The sequence below is a fragment of the Hemiscyllium ocellatum genome, chromosome 31 (assembly GCF_020745735.1).
Source record: "Hemiscyllium ocellatum isolate sHemOce1 chromosome 31, sHemOce1.pat.X.cur, whole genome shotgun sequence".
Taxonomy (NCBI): domain Eukaryota; kingdom Metazoa; phylum Chordata; class Chondrichthyes; order Orectolobiformes; family Hemiscylliidae; genus Hemiscyllium; species Hemiscyllium ocellatum.
The window spans coordinates 46351433-46375217 of record NC_083431.1 but is presented as its reverse complement, the minus strand read 5'-3'; the positions used below and the strand labels follow the sequence as shown (position 1 = coordinate 46375217).

General features: G+C 42.9%; 1 protein-coding gene across 1 annotated transcript in view; it reads left to right on the top strand.

Annotated features, from left to right (window-relative positions):
- The window catches only part of LOC132830503 (ras-like protein family member 10B), a 282294-nt gene extending 259649 nt beyond the window's left edge, over positions 1-22645 (top strand). Inside the window, exon 3 of the mRNA XM_060848266.1 lies at positions 22375-22645. Within this exon, the coding sequence (XP_060704249.1) occupies positions 22375-22645 (271 nt within the window). The remainder of the gene's footprint in view (positions 1-22374) is intronic.
- Positions 22646-23785: the final 1140 nt, after the last annotated feature.

The window sequence follows — 23785 nt, the reverse complement described above, 5'->3', positions numbered from 1 at the left end:
CCTGTTTACATAAAAGACATCTTTACAGTTTGCTCTGCTTGAATAACCAGAGCTGTTCCTTTAATATCCTTCAGCAGAACTTTTAATCTGTAAATTTACATCCTACACATTCTGACTGAAGATGTCTTTGGAGTAACTCTTGCTCAAGTGAGACAGCTTCACCAAAGAGGTGGCAAAATTTCGGTATACAAGAGTAAATCTGCAGAAAATCCTCGCCATTATCTTCAATGCCCAGTGTTGAATCAACTTGTACTCTGTAGGTGCACTGGATACTAAACTAATGTTGAACTGTATATCAGGTTCCATCCATGCTCCAGTCAACAATCCCATTTTAAAAATGTTACCATAACTAAAAACAAGATGGGAATAGAATCAGGCCAGTTCAGCTCCTTGACACTGACCGACCATTCAAAATGAGTCTTAGCTGATCTGTTTAACAACTCCATTAACCTCTTTTGACTCAAAGCCTTAACACGTGTACATAACAAAATCTGTTAATCTCAATTCTTGAAATTCAATTAACCTGGCCTTAGTTGGAGATTAGAATTCCAGATTTCAGCACCTTTTGTATGAAGAAATATTTTTTGACTAGATCAGTGAGATCTATTATAATCTTTTTTATGTTGCAAAATTCCAAGAATATAATCTTATTGGAAAGTTAAGATAATATAATAAACTGTAGGAGTACACGGTTATCAGATTTGTAAAATGCAGTTAATTCCTGAGCACACTTTGAGAACACTTACCGTATCCTTTTATTTAACTCAAGTTGGGGTGAGGCTACCTTTATTCTCTGCTTACTTTTATTTTTTTCCAGCCACAGGTGTGGGATATTCCAGGTAATTGAAGCCAGATGGTATAATGGTTGGTTTAGAAATACTTCTGTGCAGACCTAGATTTTATAAATGAGAACATAAAGCAGGAACACAAAGGCATTGTAAAGGATGTTCACCTTCTTTTCCTGAGATGACACTCCCTGGATTCAGAAAACTGTACTCCAGAAGTTACTCATAGACACAAACTCAGTTTTTCCCACTGTTTCCTGAGCTGTAGTCTTGCTCAATTGAATCACTTACTGAGTGTGTGCTTTCAGGCCTCATTTTGTGCTGCACTTGACTATTAGTGACAGATACCTCCTCTTGATTCCTTCCTCCAACTGTTACTTAGCTACTGACTCCGAGAATATTTTCCTGAGTTCTGACTGCACAGAGCTATCTAATTGCTTATAATGTCTCATTAAACCCAACTACACTGAACCAGTGAAGTTCAGTCACCTCCTTAGCAATATAGTTTAAATGTTGCATTAGATTAATTCAGAATATCTGGTCGGCATGGACAAGTTGGACTGAAGCGTCTGTTTCTGAGCTGTACATCTCTATCACTCTAGGACCCTTCTGTACGGGTCCTCCTTTAAGACTGCAGCAAAAAAAAGATGGTGCTTAAGCAGTATCAAATAGTGACGTTGCACAAAAATTGTGGGTTGATTTGTTCTTGAGTAACTATCAACAACTATTAGTTACCATGAGCTCTTTATAGATATTGGCAAGTTTACTAGCATTAGTTGACTGACTGGGAGGTGTGACACCTAAAAAGGTAGGAGAGTAGCTAAAATAAGCATTGGTCATCTGGGGAGCAAAACTGGGGAATTAATAATGGAAAAAAAATGAAATGGCAGATACCGAACAAGGATTTTGATTCTCTGTTAATAGTGGAAGAGACAAAAAGCATCTCAAGATGAGTAGAAAGTTGAATCAAAAGGGAGTGAAGAACTTAATCATGATCACCAGAAAAGAAGTAACGGGATTAAAAGTTGTCCCTTGACCTAATGATCTGCATTGAAGAATTGGATGCAGAATGAAGGATGCACTGGCTATAGTCTTTCAAAATTTCCAAGATTCTGGAAAGAACCCAAAGGACTGAAAATACTTCATTATTCAAGACAGATGAAAGAAAGGAACCAAGAAATGGTAGTCCAGTTAGCCTAACTCATTGTGAAAATGCTGTAATTCATTATGAAGGAGGTAATAGGAAATGTTGCCATTGTCCCACTGGACCATAGGGCTGCTCTCTCAGTAGTGAGACAGTGAGCTGATGGTGGCAGTTTAACCTGAGGGTCACCATGCCCCAGGCAAGGGGGGGAGGGTGAGAAGGAGAGTCCTTCACATAACTTCAATTGTTACAGGAATTGTACCCATGCTGTTGGCATGCTGATAGTATGCCATATTGCAAACCAGCCAACCAGACAAATGAGCTTATTGACCCCATCTTAAAGGTGGTAGTAGCATTCAGAAAATAGTAATGATGTAATACAAAGTGAACATAGTTTTGTAAATGGAACATTATGGTTTGACAAAATAATTAGAATATCTTGAGGATGTAGCAAGCCGGGTGGATGAAGGAAAACTAGTCAGTGTACTGTATTTGGATTTTCAATAGTCATTTGATAAGATGATGTAGAAGTCACTGCACAAGATAAGAGCTCATCATGTTGGAGTTGATGGATACACAATTGGCTAACCTGCAGCAAAGATCGTCCGGTGAAATGATTATTTTCCTGCTGGCCAACTGTATCAAGTAGAGTGCCACAGGGATCAATGCTGTGAGCTCAACAGTGTGCAATCAATTATTAATGACTCGAAAGAAGAGACGGACTATTTTCCAGCCATGTTCGCTGATGACACAAAGGTATGCAGGAAAATAAGTTGTGAGGAGGTTCTAAAGCGTCTCCTGAAGAATATAGGTAGCAAGAGTGAGTGAGCAAGGAATTGGCAGATGGAATATAATGTGGGGAAATGTGAACTGGCCACTTTGGCATGACGAATAGAGAAGCTGCGCACCATTTAAATGGAGACTGCAGAATGCTGTGGTACAGAGGGATCTGCATGTCCTGTGACATGAATTCCAGATTCTAGAATAAAGGCAGAGATTAGGAAGGCAAATGAAGCTTTGACTTTAATCACAAAGGTGATGAAAGAGAAAAGTAGGAAGGTAATGTTAAAACCAGACAGAACATTTTGATGACTCCGTATCTGGATGACTGTGTACAGCTTTGGTTTCCTTGAGGAACATACTTGTATTGGAAGCAGTTCAATGATGCCTTATTTGGCTGATTCTCAGAGTGAAGAGTTTGCCTTATGAAGAAAGATTGAGCTGGTTCAGGGCCATGTTCATTAGGATTTAGAAGAATGGGAGATGATTCTATTGGAACACATAAGGTTGTGCAGGACTTGATAGGGTAGATGCTGAGATGATATTTCTACCCATGGGAAAATGCAGAACTAGAGACAACAGGGTAAAAAATAGGGGTGATACATTTAAGACGGTGAAGAAAAGGAATTACTTCTCCCACTGGCATATTTTTGGAATTCTGTAACCCAGAGAGCAATGTAGACTGGTTAGGGAAAGTTGCAATGTCCAAGGGAGTCAAAGGTATGGTGGGTATAGGCAGTAAAGTTAATGCCACAATCAAAATCAAAATATAACTGAATGCAGATTAGACTTGATGGGCTGAATGGCCTTCTCCCCTTTTGCTTAGTATACGACCATTGAAATTGAAGCCCTTTGTGACCTCCGTGGAATATATAAAACTCCAGATAAATGCAAATCATTGTTGCTTGCTCAGTTAATCGGGTAACCAGTGAACACTTACTATGGAGACCAGGCTTGAATCAGATCTTCTTGAATGGTTGTACATTTCATTACTGTATTACACATATAGTATTTCATTAGAAACAAACAGAAATAAGCCAATGACCATCGCTAGCAAGATAGAATCTATCCATTTATTGAAAGGCAGTATGAAATAGGGGGCACAGTTTGAAAGGGGCTACAGGAGCAGAGGATGCTGGGTGCATACGTGCACTGATCATTGTAGGTGGCAAGACAGATGGAGAGAGCAGTTAATAAAGCATAATGTTTATTGGCTTTATTATCAGGGGCACAGAGCATCAGAGGCATAGAGCATAAGAAGTGATGTTGGACATGCAAAGTGCTTGTTAGAACTCAAGTGGAGTATAGTATACATTTGTAGGCAAAGTTATAGGAAAGATGTAGATGCATTGGAGACAGTTGCAAAGTGATTTACAAGAATGGTTTCAGGAATGAGAACCTAAACTTTGAAAATAGTAAATTGATTCCAGTGCCTTGGGGGTGCGTTCACCTTATTTCAAGATGAAAAAGCCAGGGGCAATCTGTGTTTGCATGGGGTTCAGTACTGGCAGATGAACATCCAAGGATTTACAGCTAATCGAAAAGATGGGGTGGGGGGGCAGAGTTGCCTTGTTAGTTAAGAATGAAATTAAATCTATGGCACTGAATGACATAGGATCAGATGATCTGGAGTCTGTTTGGGTGGAGTTGAGGAACCACAAAGGCCAAAAAACCATAATGGGAGTTATGTGCAGACCTCCCAGCAGTGGTCAGGACCAGGGACGCAAGATGTACCAGGAAATAGATAGGACATCTTCGAATAAAAAGTGAGGTCGCAGATGCTGGAGATCAGAGCTGAAAATGTGTTGCTGGTTAAAACGCAGCAGGTCAGGCAGCATCCAAGGAACAGGAAATTCGACGTTTCGGGCATAAGACCTTCATCAGGAAATCCCTGATGAAGGGCTTATGCCCGAAACGTCGAATTTCCTGTTCCTTGGATGCTGCCTGACCTGCTGCGCTTTAACCAGCAACACATTTTCAGAATAGATAGGACATGTCAGAAAGTCAAGGTCACCGTGGTCATGGGGGACTTCAATATGCAGGTGAACTGGGTGAATAATGTTGCCGGTGGATCCAAAGATAGGGAATTCACGGGATGCTTACAGGATGACGTTTTGGAACAGCTTATGCTGGAACCCACAAGGAAGCAGGCTATTCTGGACTTAGTGCTATGTAATGAGGTTCAGGGCAAGTGGAATTGGTCCTCCTGGGAGCAGATGCGGCGGAGGCGAAGGAATTGGGAATATGGGATGGCGTTTTTACAGGGGATAGGATGGGAGGAGGTGTAATCTAGGTAGCTGTGGGCGTCAGTCGGTTTGTAGTAAATGAAGGAATTGGAAATATGGGATGGCTATGTAATGAGCCAGACTTTATAAAAATTCTGAAAGTAAGGGAACACTTAGGAGTCAGTGATCATAATATGGTAGAGTTCAGCCTGCAGTTTGAAAGAGAGACGGCAACATTTAGCGGCACGGTGGCACAGTGGTTAGCACTGCTGCCTCACAGCGCCAGGGACCTGGGTTCAATTCCCACCTCAGGCGACTGACTGTGTGGAGTTTGCACGTTCTCCCCGTGTCTGCGTGGGTTTCCTCCGGGTGCTCCGGTTTCCTCCCACAGTCCAAAGATGTGCGGGTCAGGTGAATTGGCCATGCTAAATTGCCCGAAGTGTTAGGTAAGGGGTATATGTAGGGGTATGGGTGGGTTACGCGTCGGTGTGGACTTGTTGGGCCGAAGGGCCTGTTTCCACACTGTAAGCAATCTAATCTAATCAGATGTAATGGTGTTACAGTTAAATAAAGGGAATTACAGGGGCATGAGAGAGGAACTGATGAACATTGATTGGAAGCAGAGCCTAGTGGGGAAGACAGAAGATCAACAATGGCAGGAATTTCTGGGTTTAATTGAGGACATAGTACAGAGGTTCATCCCAAAGAAATGAAAGATTATCCCAGGGGGAAGGGTGTGTGTTGATTAGACAGCAATAACTGACAAAGGAAGTCAGGAAAAGCATCAAAGAAAAAGAGAGAGTCAACAAGGTGGCCAAGAACACTGGGAAATCAGAAGATTGAGAAGGCTACAAAAACAAACAGAGGATAACAAAGAGAGAAATAAGGAAGGAGAGGATCAAATGTGAAGGTTGGCTGGCCAGTAATATTAGAAATGATAGGAAGTTTCTTTCAATACATAAGAAACAAATCAGAGGCAAAAGTAGTCATTGGGCTGCTCCAAATTGATGCAGGAAGGATAGTGCTGGGAGAGAAGGAAATAGCTGAAGAACTTAGTAAGTACTTTGCCCCAGTCTTCACAGTGGAAGACATGAGTAATATCCCAACAATTAAGGAGAGTCAGGGGCAGAGTTGAGTGGTAGCCATTACAAAAGAGAAAGTGCTAGAAAAGCAAAAAATTTGATAAATCTCCTGGCCCCAATGGGCTACATCCTAGAGTTCTGAGGGAGGTGGCTGAGGAAATAACGAAGGCATTGGTTGAGAGCTTTCAAAAGTCACTGGAGTCAGGGAAAGTCCCGGATGATTGGAAAATCACAGTTGCAACCCCCTTGTTCAGGAAAAGATCAAGATAAAAGATGGAAAATTATAGGCTGATTAGCCTAACCTTAGTTGTTGGTAAAATTCTAGAATCCATTGTTAAGGATGAGATTTCTAAATTCTTGGAAGTGTAGAGTCAGATTAGAACATGTCAGCATGGATTTAGTAAGGGGAGGTCGTGGCTGACAAACCTGTTAGAATTCTTTGAAGAGGTAACAAGTAGATTAGACCAGGAAACCCAGTGGATGTTATTTATTTAGACTTCCAAAGGCCTTTGATAAGGTGCCCCACAGGAGGCTGCTGAGTAAGGTGAAGGCCCATGGTGTTTGAGGTGAGCTACTGACATGGATTGAGGATTGACTGCCGAACAAAAGTTGCAAATTATTAAAGGATTAAAGGTTATTTTTCAGAATGGCAGCTGGTGACAAGTGGTGTCCTGCAGGGTTCAGTGTTGGGGCCACAGCTGTTCACTTTATATATTAATGATCTGGATGAAGGGGCTGGGGGCATTCTGGTGAAGTTTACCAGAATGCCCCCAGTTAGGTGGACAGGCAGGAAGTACTGAGGAGGTGGGGAGGCTGCAGAAACTCTGGTTTCCAGCATCTGCAGTCCTCACTTTTGCCTAGTTGATTTTACTGCGAATCCTGAAAGATTTAGACAGTTTAGGAGAGTGGTCCAGAAATGGCTGATGAAATTCAATGTGAGCAAATGCGAAGTCCCGCAGTTTGGGAAAAAAGAATACAGGCATGGACTATTTTCTAAACAGTGAGAAAGTTCAGAAAGCCCAAATACAAAGGATTCTAGGAGTGCTAGTACAGGATTCTCTAAAGGTCAACTTGCTGGTTGAGTCGGTGATTAAGAAAGCAAAATGTAATGTTGTCATTTTGGAATATAAAAGCAGCGATGTACTACTGAGACTTTATAAAGCTCTTGTTAGGCCCCATTTAGAATACTGTGTCCAAGTTTGAGTCCCACACCTCAGGGAGGGCATACTGGCACTGGAGCATGATCTAGATGATCCCTGGAATGGTAGGCCTAACATACGATGAACGGTTGAGGATCCTGTGATTTTATTCATTGGAGTTTAGAAGGTTTAAGGGAGATCTAATAGAAATTTACAAGATAATGCATGGCTCAGAAAGGGTGAATGCTGGGAAGTTGTTTCCATTAGGTGGGGAGACTAGGATCCATGGGCACAGCCTTATTTTTTTCTTCTTTTTTTTTTCTTCTTTTCGCTTACTGGCTATGGGCCAGCCAGTCCCAGAATCAGTACCACCTTCTCCTGAAGTAAGCAAGGGGAGACTCCTTCCCACACTGATTCCAGCTCCCTCAGAGCCAGCCGTCAGAGGGAACAGGACCTTTGACACTCCTGTTTATTTATTTTTTCTTTCTTTTTAACCCCCACACTACCGCCTAACTGCGGTAGTGCTTATTTTCTCCCCCCAGCACCCATGTTGAGTGTGTGCAGGTGTGAGACACAGTGAGAGACACAAGGTGTATGAATCTTTATTCGGTTTCCACCACCAGGAAGAAAGGAAACACCCGAGTGGCCAGTGACCAGCAGCGCCCTTCACATCAAAGGGCAATGCTGTGTGACCAAACAGTGAAGGGGAGGACAGGGATTAAATCAAAACAGAGTTGGAGGGGTAAATAATGCACTCCACTCCCTGCGGCGCCCACCTCTCCCTGAACAACTCCAGGGTGTTGGTAGTCACTGCATGCTCCTTCTCCAGAGACACCTGGTCTCTAACGTAACCGCGGATGAGGGGCAAGCAGTCGGCCCTAACGACCCCCTCCACAGCCCGCTGCCTGGACCTGTTTATGGCCAGTTTGGCCAGGCCCAGGAGCAGACCCACGAGGAGGTCTTCAGACCTGCCCTGGGGCACAGCCATATCGAGAGATTTACATTGTTAACAGCAAGATTTAGATTGTTAATTCAATCTTACAATGCAAGAATCCTTTTCATCGTGAGCAAAGTTAATGAAATTGCAGTCGCATTATCAAGAGTGAAGTGCTTCTAGAATAGGTTGTAAATTTGAAAAGAAAATAAATGAGAAATTGTATAAATTCTGCAAAACAACAGGTGAGGATGAAACGATATAACTTTGGGTTTTATTGATTATGTCATGTTTACCTCGTGATGTAACACATTAAAAAAACGTCATTTCATCTCCTTCAAGGGTGGAGACATGCAAGGGCTATTTATATTTCATTTGGAATAAAGCCGAGAAGATGAATGTTTGAACACTGTTCTGTTGCAAAGGAAAGGTTTTTTCCCAACAGTTCAGTGTGGAACTGTGTGTTGTTCTCTTATTGATTACACAAGGCCATGCAACATTTGGACTAATGAGATTTGATGCCTTGAGACAAGGAGACATCAGGTGCCTTTGGGTTTTAAAAACCTGCCTAGTAACAGTGTTTGGCTGGTTAGCTAAGTTGGTTAGACAGCCTGCTTATAATGTAACATGATGTTATCAGAGTGTGGGTTCAATTCCCATGCTGACTGAAGTTACCTGAGGTTTAGATTAGATTACTTACAGAGCCCTTTGGCTCAACAAGCCCACACCAACCCGCCAGAGCGCAACCCACCCATACCCCTACATTTACCCCTTATCTAACACTACAGGCAATTTAGCATGGCCAATTCACCAGACCTGCACATCTTTGTGACTATGGGAGGAAACCGGAGCACCCGGAGGAAACCCACGCAGACACAGGGAGAATGTGTAAACTCCACACAGTCAATCTGCCTGAGGCGGCAATTGAACCTGGGTCTCTGGCGCTGTGAGGCAGCAGTGCTAACCACTGTGCCACCATGCCGCCCACACCTGGAGTTGTGGTGACCTCCAAGTTAAAGCACCACTGAGTCATCCAGCTCTCATGAAAGAGCAGCCCTATGGTCTGGTATCTTTAATTCCTGAATGCTTATAAAAATATCTTATGTTCAATTTACAATGATTTTTGGTACTTGCTCTAGATGTCAGTTCTTCCGTTTGTTTGTTTATTCTTCCCACGTTTCCCAAGACACTTTGTTTTCTCAGCTACAATTCCATTATTATCAAAGACATCTTTGACTTTTGGTTCCCATTATGGAACCTTGACGGAACAGATTTTCCACTTCCAAAGAAGGGGAAACATTAATCATTGTAGTCCAGGTCTAGCTGACTGCCTCTGGCCACTATGACTAATTCAGCATCAGATGCCCTGCACATTTCCATCCAATCCCATCAGCAGATGTCAAGCTCTCTCAATGACACTGAATACTTAATTCTAAACGCCCTTGCTGGTTCAGAACTTTTATTTTGTTGCCTTAATATAAAACATCGACTTTTGAGTTGTCTGTTTCTCTGCTGAATACAGTCCAGAACTTATGATTCCGCAGGATCGAAACCTGTGCAATGTACAGGGGCCCTCCAGGATCTGGAGACATGTTGGACTAAGGTGAAAGCCCAAGGTCAAAACCAAGCTTTCAGATTAAACAGCAGATTTAACTGAGAGCTTTGGAGAATTAATAAATCTGTTATGAAGGTATATTTAATAATATTCATTGCATAAGCATGCCAGCTCACTACACTGTCTGAGCTGCTTGCTGTTTATGCTCAATGTTGCTGCCACCATCCTTTACGTGTAGAAAACAACAGGCCTGCTTAATCTAGTGTGGTAGAGGAAAACCATTTTCTAGTCTAACTAGAAGAGGCTACGATAGTACGATAGATTGATAGTTATGTTATTGCAAAAGAATTGTTATGAGATTGCAGTGAACATAAAAACAGACTGTTAGAGCTTCAAAAATGTGTCAAGAGGAAAGATATTAGCAAAGACTATTTTTACAGTCAGAAAATTATCATGGGGAACAAGAAATGGCAGAATAATTGAACACATAGTGTGTGAACTAGACAGAAGACTCCACAGAAGACTATCATAAAAGACATGATAACAGAGCAGTTGGAAAGAATCATAGCATTGCTACAGTTGAAAGCATTTTGCCCATCAAGTCCATACTCAACTGCGAGGAGTATCATACCCAGACCCACCTGCCTACCCTATTCCTATAACCTTGCATTCCCTTAGTCTGTACATATGGGCGATTTAGCATGGCCAATCCACCTATCCTGCACATCTTTGGATTGTGGGAGGAAAGCTGAGCACCTGCCAGAAACCCACGCAGACACAGGGAGAATATGCAAACTCCATACAGACAGTCGCCCAACGGTGGAGTCATACCTGGGGTCCCTCGCACTGAGGGTCAGCAGTGCTCACCACTGAGCCTCCGTGCCACCCTTTAATGGGATTGGACAGAGCCTCATGGATTTGTGAGATATAAATCATGCTTAATGAATCTACTAGAATTCTGAGTATGCACTAGCAGCATAGTTGAGAGAGAACCAGTTGTATGTGGTATGTCTGCATTTGCAGAAGGCTTTGTCTCACAAAAGTGGTTGATGGGCAAAATTAAAGTGCACAGGTTAGGGGTTAATATATTGGGGTGGATTCAGAATTAATTGACAGACATGAAACAGTGGGAATAAATGGCTATTTTTCCAAGTGGTAAGCAATAACAAGTCAACATTTCCAAGTTTGCCAATAATACAAAACTGGGCAGAATAATAAGTTGTGAGGAGAAAGCAAGGAGGCTTCAAAGTGATTTCAATAAGTAGTGTGGTTGGACAAAACCATGGCAGATGCAGCACAAAGTGTTTAAATTACAAATGTATACACTTCAGTGTGAAAAAAAAACAGAGGATTTAAATGGGAGTACAAGGGAATCTGGGTGTTCTTGTACACAAGTCAACAAAAGTAGACAGGCAGGTGCAGCAACTAATTAGGGAGGCAAGTATATATTGGCTTTTATGGAAAGAGGATGTGAGTTCAGAAGGAGAGATGTCTTGCTGCAGTTAAACAGGGCCTGGGTGAGGCCACACCTGGAGTACTGTATACAATTCTGGTCTCCCTGCCTAAGAAAGGATATATCCCTTATCACAGAGAGAGTGCAACAAAGGTTTACTCAGCTAATATCAGGGATGGCAAGAGTGTTTTGTGAAGAGAGATTGATTCAAATGGGCCTACATTCACTAGAGCTTAGAAGGAAGACGAAGAGTCTGATTGAGATGTATAAATTTTAACAGAGTTGGACAGGCTGGATGCATGGGAGAGTGTTTAGAATCAGTGAACAAAGTCAGGAAATGGGGCAGGTCATTTAGAACTGCAATAAGGAAAACATTTTCTATCTCAAAGAATAGTGATCCTATGGAATTCTTCACCATCCAAGCCACTGAATATACATATAAAAACAAGACAGATACTTCTAGATCTTAAAGGCATCAAGGGGTGTGGGGAGAATGCAAGAGAACGGCAGCAACAAAGGATCAACAATGGTCATGTAGAATGACAGAGCAGCCTCAAAGGGCTGAATGGCCTTTTCCTGCTCCCATTTTCTAAGTCCAACAAGATATAGTTTGTTGGATGTTAGCAGTTAGTGACAGATTACGTCAATAAGATAGAGACTATTAGAGATCTTGAGGAAGACCAGACGTTCAGTCTAACTCCTTCGAGAACCTCAGCTTTTCTGCCGATCAGTGTAGAGGGTAGTACTCATGGAGCACCTTGGATATTAACCCTTTCAGACCCAGACACACAAGCATTCATTCAAGATCTTATTTTATTATGTACCCATAATTAAATATTTATCATATAGAATTGTCTAAGGTAAATGGTGGATAAAAGCAGTCTTAATAAATTAGTAATTGGCCAGTTTTCCTGTGATTATATATTCCTGAACTAGAGGGATCTGGTTCCTGGATTTTGATGCTCGACATTTTCGCTGTTAAAGCTATTTTGCTTTTCATCGCTACCTTTTGATTTCCATGAAATTAATTGGGTGGTTGATTAAATCCCTAACAGATGAGTGAGTATTTGAGGCAGCAGTAATTTCTTACCCTGCTGACGTCGGATTCCTTGCAGTGGGACACATCTAGAAAGGTCTTTAATTGTTAAGGGAAGTACGCAATCAGAGCAGTTCAATTAGATTTGAGTTTTTATCTCTTTAGAGGGATCGATTATTCTATATTTAAATTAACGGAATCATTTGATTGGATTCCAGACTATTCTCACTCTCAAGAAAATGACTTTTGCATTAGTCAATTTCTTATATTATACCTAGTTAGTCAGTCAGTACACTCTTGTGATGCAGTGGTAATGTCCCTACTGCTGACCCAGAAGGGCCAGGTTTTAATTCCACCTGATCCAGAGGTATGTAATCACATCCCAGAACAGCTGGATTAAAAAATATCATGAGCTGGGGTTGGCTTCTAGACTAGAAAAAGTGGAAATTGATGTTTGTGCTAATTACTAATTACAATAATGCCCATTCAAATCAGAGAGTAGCTTTTCTGTTTCTCATTTCATCTTTGCTGTGTTTTGTTCGTCACTTCCTCTTTTCTGCTTCAATACTGTGAGGAAAGAAAAAGACACAATTGTATTGCCTGCTCAAACCACTCTCCTTCCTGTTCTGTGAGTGTGTCAATGGATAGTATTAGGGTCTGGGACTCCCACTGGGTCCTATTGGTCTTCGAGCAGGACGCCATCCAGCAGAATCCCTCCACAGGCCCTGGCTGAACTCGCAGCTCCATGAACCCTGTCCCTTGACGAAAGTGGGTCAGCTCCCAATGCCGCAGGTTCGATCTGAGGACCTGCCTGTTCTGGACTCTCCCAGTGGTCACTGGGATCAGTTTGTGATCCTTGTACAAACGGGAACAGTTTCTCCCTATCTACACAATCACTCATGATTTTGAAAATCTCCTGTTAGCCTTGTTCTCAAAGGAGAACAGCTCCACCTTCTTCATCTGATCCTCATAACTAAGGTTTCTTATTCCTGGAACCATTGTGCACTCTCTTCAATGCACTCACATCTTTCCTATAATGTGGTGCCCTCAGCTATACACTATACTCCAGCTGAGGTCTTACAAGTGTACTGTACAACTCCTTGTTCTTGTTCTCTAAGCTGTTAATAATGATGCTGTATGCTTTACCTACTGCTCTCTCTACCTGTCCCGTCTATGCTCATATACATGCACTTCCCTCTGCTCGTGCACCCCCTTTTAGAATTGTAGCCCCCATTTTATGTTACTTTTTCCTCCCAACCAAAAGTCTGTCACCTCACACTTTTCTGAATAAAACCTCACCTGCTACCTCAAGATTACAGTGGTGCTGGAAAAGCACAGCAGTTCAGGCAGTGTCCGAGGAGCAGGACCCACTCCACCATCTTGTCTATATCCTTTTGGGGTCTATACTGCTAGAAAATGGGATTAGAATAATTAGGTGGCAGTTTTTGATAAGTATAAACCCGATGGGCCGAATGTTTATAATTTCTCCAAGTTCTGTGTGACCTGCAAACGTTGTACCTGCCTCCTGCATACCAAGGTCTAGATCATTAATATAGATCAGGAAATGCAAGAGTCCCAATACCAACCCCTGAGGAATTTCACTCCAAACCTTCCTCCACCATGGAAAATACCCATTACTCTGTTTACCATCAGTCAATCTGTGTCCAGGTTGCAACTGTCTACTTACCATCACCAACCTAAAACTTTCATTTCTATTCTGTGGTGATTCTTTCTCAGATATTTGTTATTTTGGAACTGAATCTCATGCTTTGGTCCCAGCACAACTCATTAACGAATATACTTTGTATTTCTATATATGTAGGAGAAAGTGAGGATTGCAGATGTTGGAGATCAGGGTTGAAAAGTGTGGTGCTGGAAAAGCGCAGCCGGTCAGGCAGCGTCCGAGGAGCAGCAGAGTCGACGTTTTGGGCAGAAGTCCTTCATCGGGAACGCCAATGCCTGATGAAGGGCTCATGCCCGAAACTTCGACTCTCCTGCCCCTCAGAAGCTGCCTGATCTACTGTGCTTTTCCAGCACCACACTTTTCAAATTTGTAGATATATTTTTATGCCATTTGACATTTGAAAGCTACCAGTGAGGACTAAAAAGCAACCACTGGGGAAGTAATATTGTCCTTAATTGTGAGGGAGCTGAATTATAAAGGGAGGTAGTTAACGCTTCACTTCTGAGCACCAGCACCTCAGGATGGAGAATTCTTCGAGAAAGTGTGGAGCAGAGTCACCAGAAAAATACCAGAGTGAAATTATCAGGACAGGTTGCAAAAATTAGCCTTGGATGTGGAAGATTGTAAGGTGGTTGGATTGAGATGTTTAAAGAAACGGTGAATGGATCCAATAGAAGGAGAATACAGAAGATATTTTGTCCAGTTGGAGATTGAAGAAAATGGGGGCAGACTCTTAAGATGCAACAGGGACTTTTTCACATTAAGAAAGACATTTCATATTGGTGTGGGCACAATGGGCCAAATAGCATCCTTCTGTTCCACAATGCTGTGAAATCTGGACCTCCCTTTCCCACAAATCTCCATGGAGCTTTCAAGGCTGAGAACTTTCATAAGAGCTCGAGGTTTGGGGAGCAATGACGTGTAAATGAAATTGAGACAGATGCAGATTGGCTGGAATCTAATTGACTGCCAGAGCTAGCTCAGGAGGCTGTGTTCAAATGATGCTAAATGCTTTGTTCTTAGCTTAAGCAAAAATGATTCTCATGACTTAATCAAAACCTTCATGACATGAAGCTTGAAAAATTCACCATCATGAAGGAAGTAACATTGCAATGCCAAAAAAAACTGTTCATAATCAAACTGGAGCCAAAATGAAACAGGATATTCACATTCTATCTTTCAAATGAGTATATTTAATAAAGCATTTACTGCTGCCTCCTGATGTTTGCTCCAAGTGAAACTTTTCCTTTCATCCGATGCCAGAATAGGTTTTGATGCAAACTTTGTTTTGTGGGTTGTCAACTGCTGCTTGGCAGCGAGTGCTCAGAACCTGGGGGAGGGGGAGCCCAATCAGATGAGCTTGCTCCTGATCTTTCCCCGTTTCGGCACACCATGGTGTTCTGGTACAAAACAGAGCAGACACTCTAACCACGACTACTTCCTGTACCCCTCAATCCTCCAAAGATGTGCAGGTCAGGTGAATTGGCCATAGAGTTATGTGCATCAGTTAGGGGTGAATATAGAGTAAAGAAATAGGTCTGGGTGGGTTACTCTTCGGAGGGTCGGTGTTGGGCCGAAGGGCCTGTTTCCGTCCTGTTGGGAATCTAGTCTAAAAGAAAAACCCAGATGTACCGAAGGAAATTGTGTCATCACTTTTGGCTTTCCTTTCTGAAATAAGCAGAGAACTTCTGATTTCTATTTCATCCTATAGCCCAAAAGGGGACCTGCAACCCATCATGCCTTATTGGCTCATTGGAGGAGCTTTCAATTAGTGGCCCCTAAATACTGCCTGTTTCTTTATAGCCCCATAAAAAATGTTCTTTAACTATGCTCCCAACTCCTTTTGAAAGTTATTATGGAATCTGCTTCCAAAGTTTTCTCAGGCAGAGCATTCTGGATCATATCCACCATTTTATTCCTCGTGTCCTCCCAAGTATTTTTTTTATTAATTGTTTTAAATCTTCTCTGCTTAATGATGCTTCGTCCAGTGGAAACAGATGAGAACATCCGTTAAATATCCCAATAACCTTCGCCGCTCTAACTCCAGTCTCTGAACAAGATGGAAGTTCCTCATCCTTGAAATCACTCCAGTAGATCCACAATCTCCCTCTAAGGCTGCGTTAATACGTGACACTTTAAATTTTTTAGATTAGAATCAATCTAAACATCATGGCATAGATAGAGAACACAGTGGGCTAACGCCTTCAACATATTGTCTAGCTATCACCCATTGTTAACAGCTAACCCGAGAATGCAACTTTTTAAAAAAAAGGTTTTGTGATTTACATATGAAAGAAGTGAAACTATCACTATATTCTAACAGATGAAAGGCTTAACAGACAATCAATTTTTCAATGTATAATTTCAGTTACATCACACTGTAAATTTTTGCTATAAATTCTGTGTTAGGATTGAACCCTCCACTATTACCTGATGAAGGAGCGTCGCTCCAAAAGCTACTGAGCTTCCAATTAAACCTGTTGGACTATAACCTGGTGTTGTGTGATTTTTAACTTTGACACTTTAAAGTGTGCTTCTCCGTGACTTATAAAGGTTTAGCAATTTCCTTGCTTTTGCAGTCTCTGCCTGAAATTGAGAATCATCCCTTTTGTAACCAAGCTTATCAACTTGGTCCTTCCAAGTACAAATGTTTGGGTGCACACACCCACAGATTTCATTTCCACTGCTTTAAATGGCCAACTATCACATTAATATTGTCGCATCTCCATTTTTCCTAGTAAAATATACCCCATCACATTTCATTTATAACTGACTAACTTCTGTGTGAGTTCAGCATTTCCCAAAGCTCATATTGAGAGTTAAAGGGCAAAGAATTGTAGATTCTCAAATCATTAACCATAACAACTTGGGTCCATAGAGTCGCTGGAAGTAGCAATATTTTTTTCTTTTGAGCGCCCATGTTGTGTGTGTGTGCAGGTGTGAGACACAGTGAAAGACACAAGGTGCACAAATCTTTATTCAGTTTCCACCACCAGGCAGAAAGGAAACACCCAAGTGGCCAGTGACAAGCAGTGCCCTTCTTAGAGGGCAATGTTGCATGGTCAAACAGTGGAGGAGAGGGCAGGTATTAAATCAAAATAGAGTTGGAGGGGAAAATAAAACACTCCCCTCTCTGCGGTGTCCACCTCTCCCTGAACAGCTCAAGGGTAGTGCTAATAGATTGGCAGAGCCATCACAAGTGTAAGCAAAATGTTCAGGTTCTAGATAAGCAGAATTTCAAAACTTTAAGTATTAAACCTTAATCTTAAATCTTAGGGAACCATGCACAACTCTGATCCCCAATTAAATGGAAACACTACAGAAGGTGCAAAATAGATTTGTAAGAATCATGTCAGAACTTTCAGCAAAGTCTAAGAGATGACCTGATAAGTTTATGAAGGAGTTTGGCATGGTAACTGAAAATATATTATTATAATAGCAAAGTGCTGTGGATGTTGGAAATCTGAAATGAGAATAGCAAATGCTGTAAATTCTTAGCAGGTTTGGGAACATTGGTGTTGTGGGAGACTTTGAGAACTTTCTGATGAATTGTCATAGATGTGAGATGTTAATTCTTAATCTCTCTCCATAGATGCTGGCAGAGCTGCTGAGTATGTTGAGCATTTTATTGTCAAGTGAACTTGACAAGATAATGAGGTAACAAGCAAGGTAGACAAAGGAGAGCCAATGGACATGATCTGTTTGGATTTCTGGAAGGCCTTTGAGAAGGTGTAACACAGGAGGCTGTAAATAAGATAAGAGCCCATAGTATTGGGGAAGGTACTGGTATGGATGGAAGTTTGGCTGACTGGCAGAAGGCAGAAAGAAGGGATGAAAGGGTCTTTTTTTGAAATGGTAGCCAGTAACTAGTGGAGTTCCACAGGGGCCATGTTGGAATCACAACTATTCACATTACACCTCAACGGTCTGGAAGAAGGAACTGAGGGCATCATTACTAAGTTTTCAGGTGACCCAAAGAGAGGTGGAGGGATAGGTAGTGTTGAGGAGGTGGTGAGGTGGCAGAGGACTTAGACAGGGGTTAGGTCAAAGAAGTAGCAGATGGGATGAAGGAAGTGTGTGTTAGGCACTTTCATGGCAAGAGTAGAGGCATTCACTATTTTCTAAACAGAGAAAGGCTTCAGACATCTGAAACACAAAAGAACTTTGGAGTCCTAGTTCAGGATTCTCTTATGTTTAGCATGCAGGTTTCAGTTGGTAGTTTGGAAGGCACATGCAATGTTATCATTAATTTCAAGAGGGCAGGATCCAAGAGCAGAGATGTACTGCTGTGGCTGTACAAGGCTCTGGTCAGACTGCATTTGGAATATTACGAGACGTTTTTAGCCCCATATTGAAAGAAGGATGTGGTGGCATTGGAGGAGGTTTACAAGAATGATCCGGGAATGAAGGGCTCGTCATATGAGGAGCGGTTGAGGACTCTGCATTTGTAATCAATGGAGATTAGGAGGGTGAGGGGATATCATATCAAGAGCAGGACTTTTGCTGTTAATGATAGGGCTCTGGATAGTGCTGTAGAACACAGAGACCAGTGGTTCAGGTAAATAATTCTTTGAAATTTGCATCACAGGTATTGAATTGAATTGAATTAGCTTTGTTGTTGTATGTACTCACATGAATACAGTGAAAAGTTTACAATCACCACTTACAACACCACTTCAGGTATAAAGATACCAAGGAACAGATTCTTGGTACAAATTCTTAGGAAAAAATGTTAGAAAAACAAGGAAATAAAAGTCCAGCATTACAGACCTTCAAACATACAAAATCATGGTAATATATTAAATATATTTACACATTCTCCCCACGTCTGCGTGCTCCGGTTGCTTCGGGTGCTCCAGTTTCCTCCCACAATCCAAAGATGTGCAGGATAGGTGCATTGGCCATGCTAAATTGTCCACAGTGTCCAGGGATGCGTAGGTTAGGTACATTGGTCAGGGACAAATATAGGATTAGGGAAATGGCTCTCCAGAGGGTCAGTGTGGACTTGTTGGGCCGAAGGGCCTGTTTCCACACCGTAGGGATTCTAATAAAGAAAGAAAGAAATAATTGATGGTCCACGATATTAAAGAAAAATAAATTTAAAAAGAAGAGAATTTGAGACAAAGTCCACTTAGTCTGTTTCATAGCTCTGGGCTCAAGGACTCAACCCCACCCCCCCACTTGCTTGCTGGTGGAACCCTGACCGGACCCTCCACGATGCTGAGGAAAACGCTGCATGGAGTCACAGACTGACTGAAGCTTCCAGGAGGAGACCCAAGCCGATGCCAACGAGAACACCACCGAAGTCACTCAAAGGACTCCCAGACCAGACCGGACCCACCAGACTGCAAAGACACTGTACAAGCCTCAGGGAAAACCCAGGCCATCGAAATGCCGGGCCCAACCACCACCGGAGCAGCCATGAGGAACAACTGGATCCACACCATATTCGCCGCTGCCGCAACCTCCTGGAACCTCCTTCCTCACCCAGAAACACCAAAAGAAGGTAGGATGAACTTGATGATCAATTGGCTCTGCTCCTGCCTCGACAATGCAGAAGCTACCGGAAACCCAGTCTAGCCTCTGATGTCAGTGCCATGAATCTGCAGGCTGGGCTTACTCAAGGTGGACGGGATGGTTCAGAGGGCATTTAGCACACTTGCCTTCATTGTTCAAACCTTTGAGTGTAGGAGTTGTGATGTTATGTTGAGGTTGTACAGGACATTGGTGAGGCCTCTTCTGCAGTACTGTGTCCAGTTCTGGTTGTCCTGTGATAGGAAGGATATTATTAAGCTGGAAAAGGTTCAGAAAATATTTACCAGGATGGTGCCACGATTGGAGGGCTTGAGATATAAAAATAGGCTAAATAGGCTGGGACTTTTCTCACTGGAGCATAGGAGGCTGAGGGGTGACCTTACAGAGGTTTATAAAATCATGAGGGTCAAAGATAAGGTGAATAGCAAAGGTCTTTTCCTGAGGGTGGGTGGGTTAGAAACTAGGGGACCTATTTTTAAGATGAAAAGAGAATATTTTAAAAAGGTAATGAGGGGTAACTTTTGTTTAAATAGGGAATAGTTCAAGTGTGGAATGAATTGACAGAGGAAGTGATGAATGTGCATACAATTACAACATTTAAAAGACATTTAAATAAGTGGTTAGCATTGCTACCTCATAGCGCCAGGGACTCGGGGTCGAGTTCCACCTCAGGTGACTGTCTGTGTGGAGTTTGCACATTCTCCCCGTGTCTGCGTGGGTTTCCTCCAGGTGCTCCGGTTTCCTCCCACAGTCCAAAGATGTGCAGGTTAGGCCAAATGGCCCATAATGTTAGGTGGATTAGTCAGGGGCAAAGATAGGGTAGGGGAATGGTTCTGGGTAGGTTACTCTTCGAAGGGTCAGTGTAGACTTGTTGGGCCAAAGGGCCTGTTTCCACACTGTAGGAAATCTAATCTAATCTACATAAATAGGAAAAGTTTGGTGAGATATGGACCAAACACAAGCAAGTGGGACTGGTTTAGTTTGGGAAAATGGTCAGCATGGACTAGTTGGACTGAAGGGTCTGTTTCCATGCTGTATAATTCTCTCTCATTGAAACTTACAGAATACTGAGGGGCCTGGATAGAGTGGATGTGGAGATGTTTCTACCAGTAGGAGAGACTAGGACCTGAAGGCGCAGCCTCAGAGTGAAGGGACGACCCTTTAGAACTGAGATGAGGAGGAGTTTCTTCAGCCAAAGGGTGGTGAATCTGTGGAACTCACTGCCATTGGGACTGTGGAGGCCAAGTCATTGAGTCATTTGAGACAGAGGCTCTTGATGAATAAAGAGATCAAAGGTTACAGGAAGAAGGCAGGAGAATAGGTTTGAGAAACGTATCAGCCATGATCAAATGGTGAAGCAGACCCCATAGGGCAAATGGTCTACTTCTGCTCTTATACCCTGTGGTCTTATGCTGTTGCCATTTGGTGGGAGAGCAAAAATGGACAGTTGTAAATACAAAAATCACTTGTAAATCCCATAAAAATTTTAAGAAAAAATTGGAACATCTTTTTTTAAATCGTGACAATGTGGATTTCTGTATTACCAGAAATAGTTGAAATTAATAGTAGGGCTGCATTTAAGAGGAATGTAGAAAACCAGATGAGGAAGAAAGATGGAAAGCTGGGGTAGCAGGATTGGAGAAAGTAGAATGCGATGACCCCATGGAACAGGTCAAGGACAGCATTGAGAGGCTGGGCTGAATGGACTGTTTCTGTTCTGTAAATTTTACATCAGGGTGGCCGGAGTGGGGGTTACAATCCCAAATGGTGTTGCAAAATTTGGTCATTTCCAGTTCTAAAGCAACATCATTCCTCTGCTCTATGGGTTCTCTCCATCCCACCCACTGCCCTGGCTGCTCTCCATCCCATACACCCCCATAGGGTCTTCTCCCCACCCCACCAGCCCTCGCAACCCCTCCTCAGGCCAGTGGTCTAGTTTTCACTGAATGGAGCAAGGTGGGATGGAGAGGGATCAGGACATTTGGGGTGGCAATGGGGAAACCGCTTTGGGAAGTGCAGCCCACTATCTTGTGTACTCAACCACTTGTTTCTTTTGGATGTAGGTTTGCTCGCTGAGCAGGAAGGTTCATTTCCAGATGTTTCGTTACCCTACTCGGTAACATCCTCAATGGGCCTCAGGCAAAGCAATGCTGAAAATTCCTGCTTTGTATTTATATGTTTGGGTTTCTTTGGGTTGATGATGTCATTTCTGGTGGTGAAGTCACTTCCTGTTCCTTATCTCAAGGGGTGGTAGATGGGGTCTAACTCGATGTGTTTGTTGATAGAGTTCCGGTTGGAATGCCATGCTTCTAAGAATTCTCGTGCATGTCTTCGTCCAATGTACTCAGACCCCTTGGCATCATGGTAGCCCACAAACCCACCAACACACTAAAACAGCAGCTAATGAACTTGAAAGACCCTATACAGACAATGAGCAAAACTAATGTCATTTACAAAATACCATGCAAGAACTGTAACAAACACTATATTGGACAAACAGGCAGAAAACTAGCCACCAAGATACATGAACACCAACTAGCCACAAAAAGACATGACCCTCTCTCACTAGTATCCTTACATACAGATAAGAAAGGAGACCACTTCGACTGGGACAACACATCCATCCTAGGATAAGCCAAACAAAGACACACACGAGAATTCCTAGAGCATGGCATTCCAACCGGAACTCTATCAACAAACACATCGAGTTAGACCCCATCAACCACCCCCTGAGATAAGGAACAGGAAGTGACTTCACCACAGGAAATAACATCACCATAGGAAATGACATCATCAACCCAAAGAAACCCAAACATATAAATACAAAGCAGGAATTTTCAGCATTGCTTCACCTGAGGTCCACTGAAGATGTTACCTAGTAAGGTAACAAAATGTCTGGAAATGAACCTTCCAGCTCAGCGAGCAAACCTACATCCAAAACCTCAACCTGAGCTACAAATCTTCTCAAAACTCACTTGTTTCTTTGACCTTCTCTCACTCTCTGTCTACTCTCTCCTCTCAGGATGATCGGGACCAACGAGATCCCAATCATCATCGTCGGCAACAAGCGGGACTTGCAGAGGGGCCGCGTTATTCCCAGGCGGAACGTTTCCAACCTCGTGAAGAAGACATGGAAGTGTGGCTACATCGAGTGCTCGGCCAAGTATAACTGGCACATCCTCATGCTGTTTAACGAACTCTTAAAGACTGTTGGGTGCGTGCGCTGCAGGCACGTGCACGCTGCTATCCGTTTCCAGGGAGCCCTGCGGCGGAACCGGTGTACAGTCATGTGACCCAACTCCCCCTCCCCCCCCCTTCCTACCGCTCGGACTTCTGGGAGTGTGCTCGTGTCTCGATGAGGGGGCTCTGGACCTGTTAAATATTTATTGGGCCTTCTTTTTAAAACCGCATGTGACGCGCAACTTTTCGGCTTGCGTGCACTGGGACTCAACGGTTTTACCAGACAGTGATCTTCAAACCACGCTCCTCCTGTGTACTGAGTTGGAAAGTTCACCCCTCCCCTGATCTCCCTCATCAGAATCACCTTTCATTTGTTATCAATAGTTTCCTATGAGTTTCCTCAGCAATAACTAATCCAAAGGTCTTCAGAACATCATCTGAGGTGCTGTCATAGAATCCCTACAGTGTGGAAGCAGGCCCTTCGGCCTATCAAGTCCATACCAACCCTCCAAAGAGTAAACCACCAAGACCCATTCCCGCTACCCTACATTTACCCCTGACTAATGCACTTAGCCTACACATCTCTGGATACTATGGACAATTTAGCACAGCCAATTCACTTGACCTGCACATCTTTAGATTGTTGGAGGAAACCCACGTAGACACAGGGAGAATGTGTAAACACCACACAGACAACTGCCCAAGGCTGGAGTAATACCGTTGATGCTGTGAGGCAGCAGTGCTAACCACTGAGCCACCCCAGGTACTAGCATGAAGCTGATCTATGTTCCAACCTAGTTCTGTCACAACTCAGTGGGGAGCATAGACCTAGGGGTACAGGTACATAATTCGTTGAAGTTTGCGTCACAGGTAGACTGGGTGGTTAAGAAGGCATTTAGCAAGCTTGCCTTCATTGCTCAGACCTTTGAATATAGGAGTTGGGACGTTATGTTGAGGTTACACAGGGCGTTGGTGAGGCCTCTTCTGGAATACTGTGTACAGTTCTGGTCACAATGCTACAGGAAGGATCGGAGAGGCTTCAGGAGATTTTCCAAGATGTTGCCGAGGTTGGAGGGTTTAAGTTATAAGAAGATGCTGGGTGGGCTGGGACATTTTCCATTGGACCGTCCAAGGTTGAGGGGTTACCTTATGGAGGTTTATAAAATCAAAATGGGTGAACAGCAAAGATCTTTTACATAGGGTGGGAAGTTCAAAACGAGGGGTCATATTTTTAAGGCAAGAGGAGAAGGTTT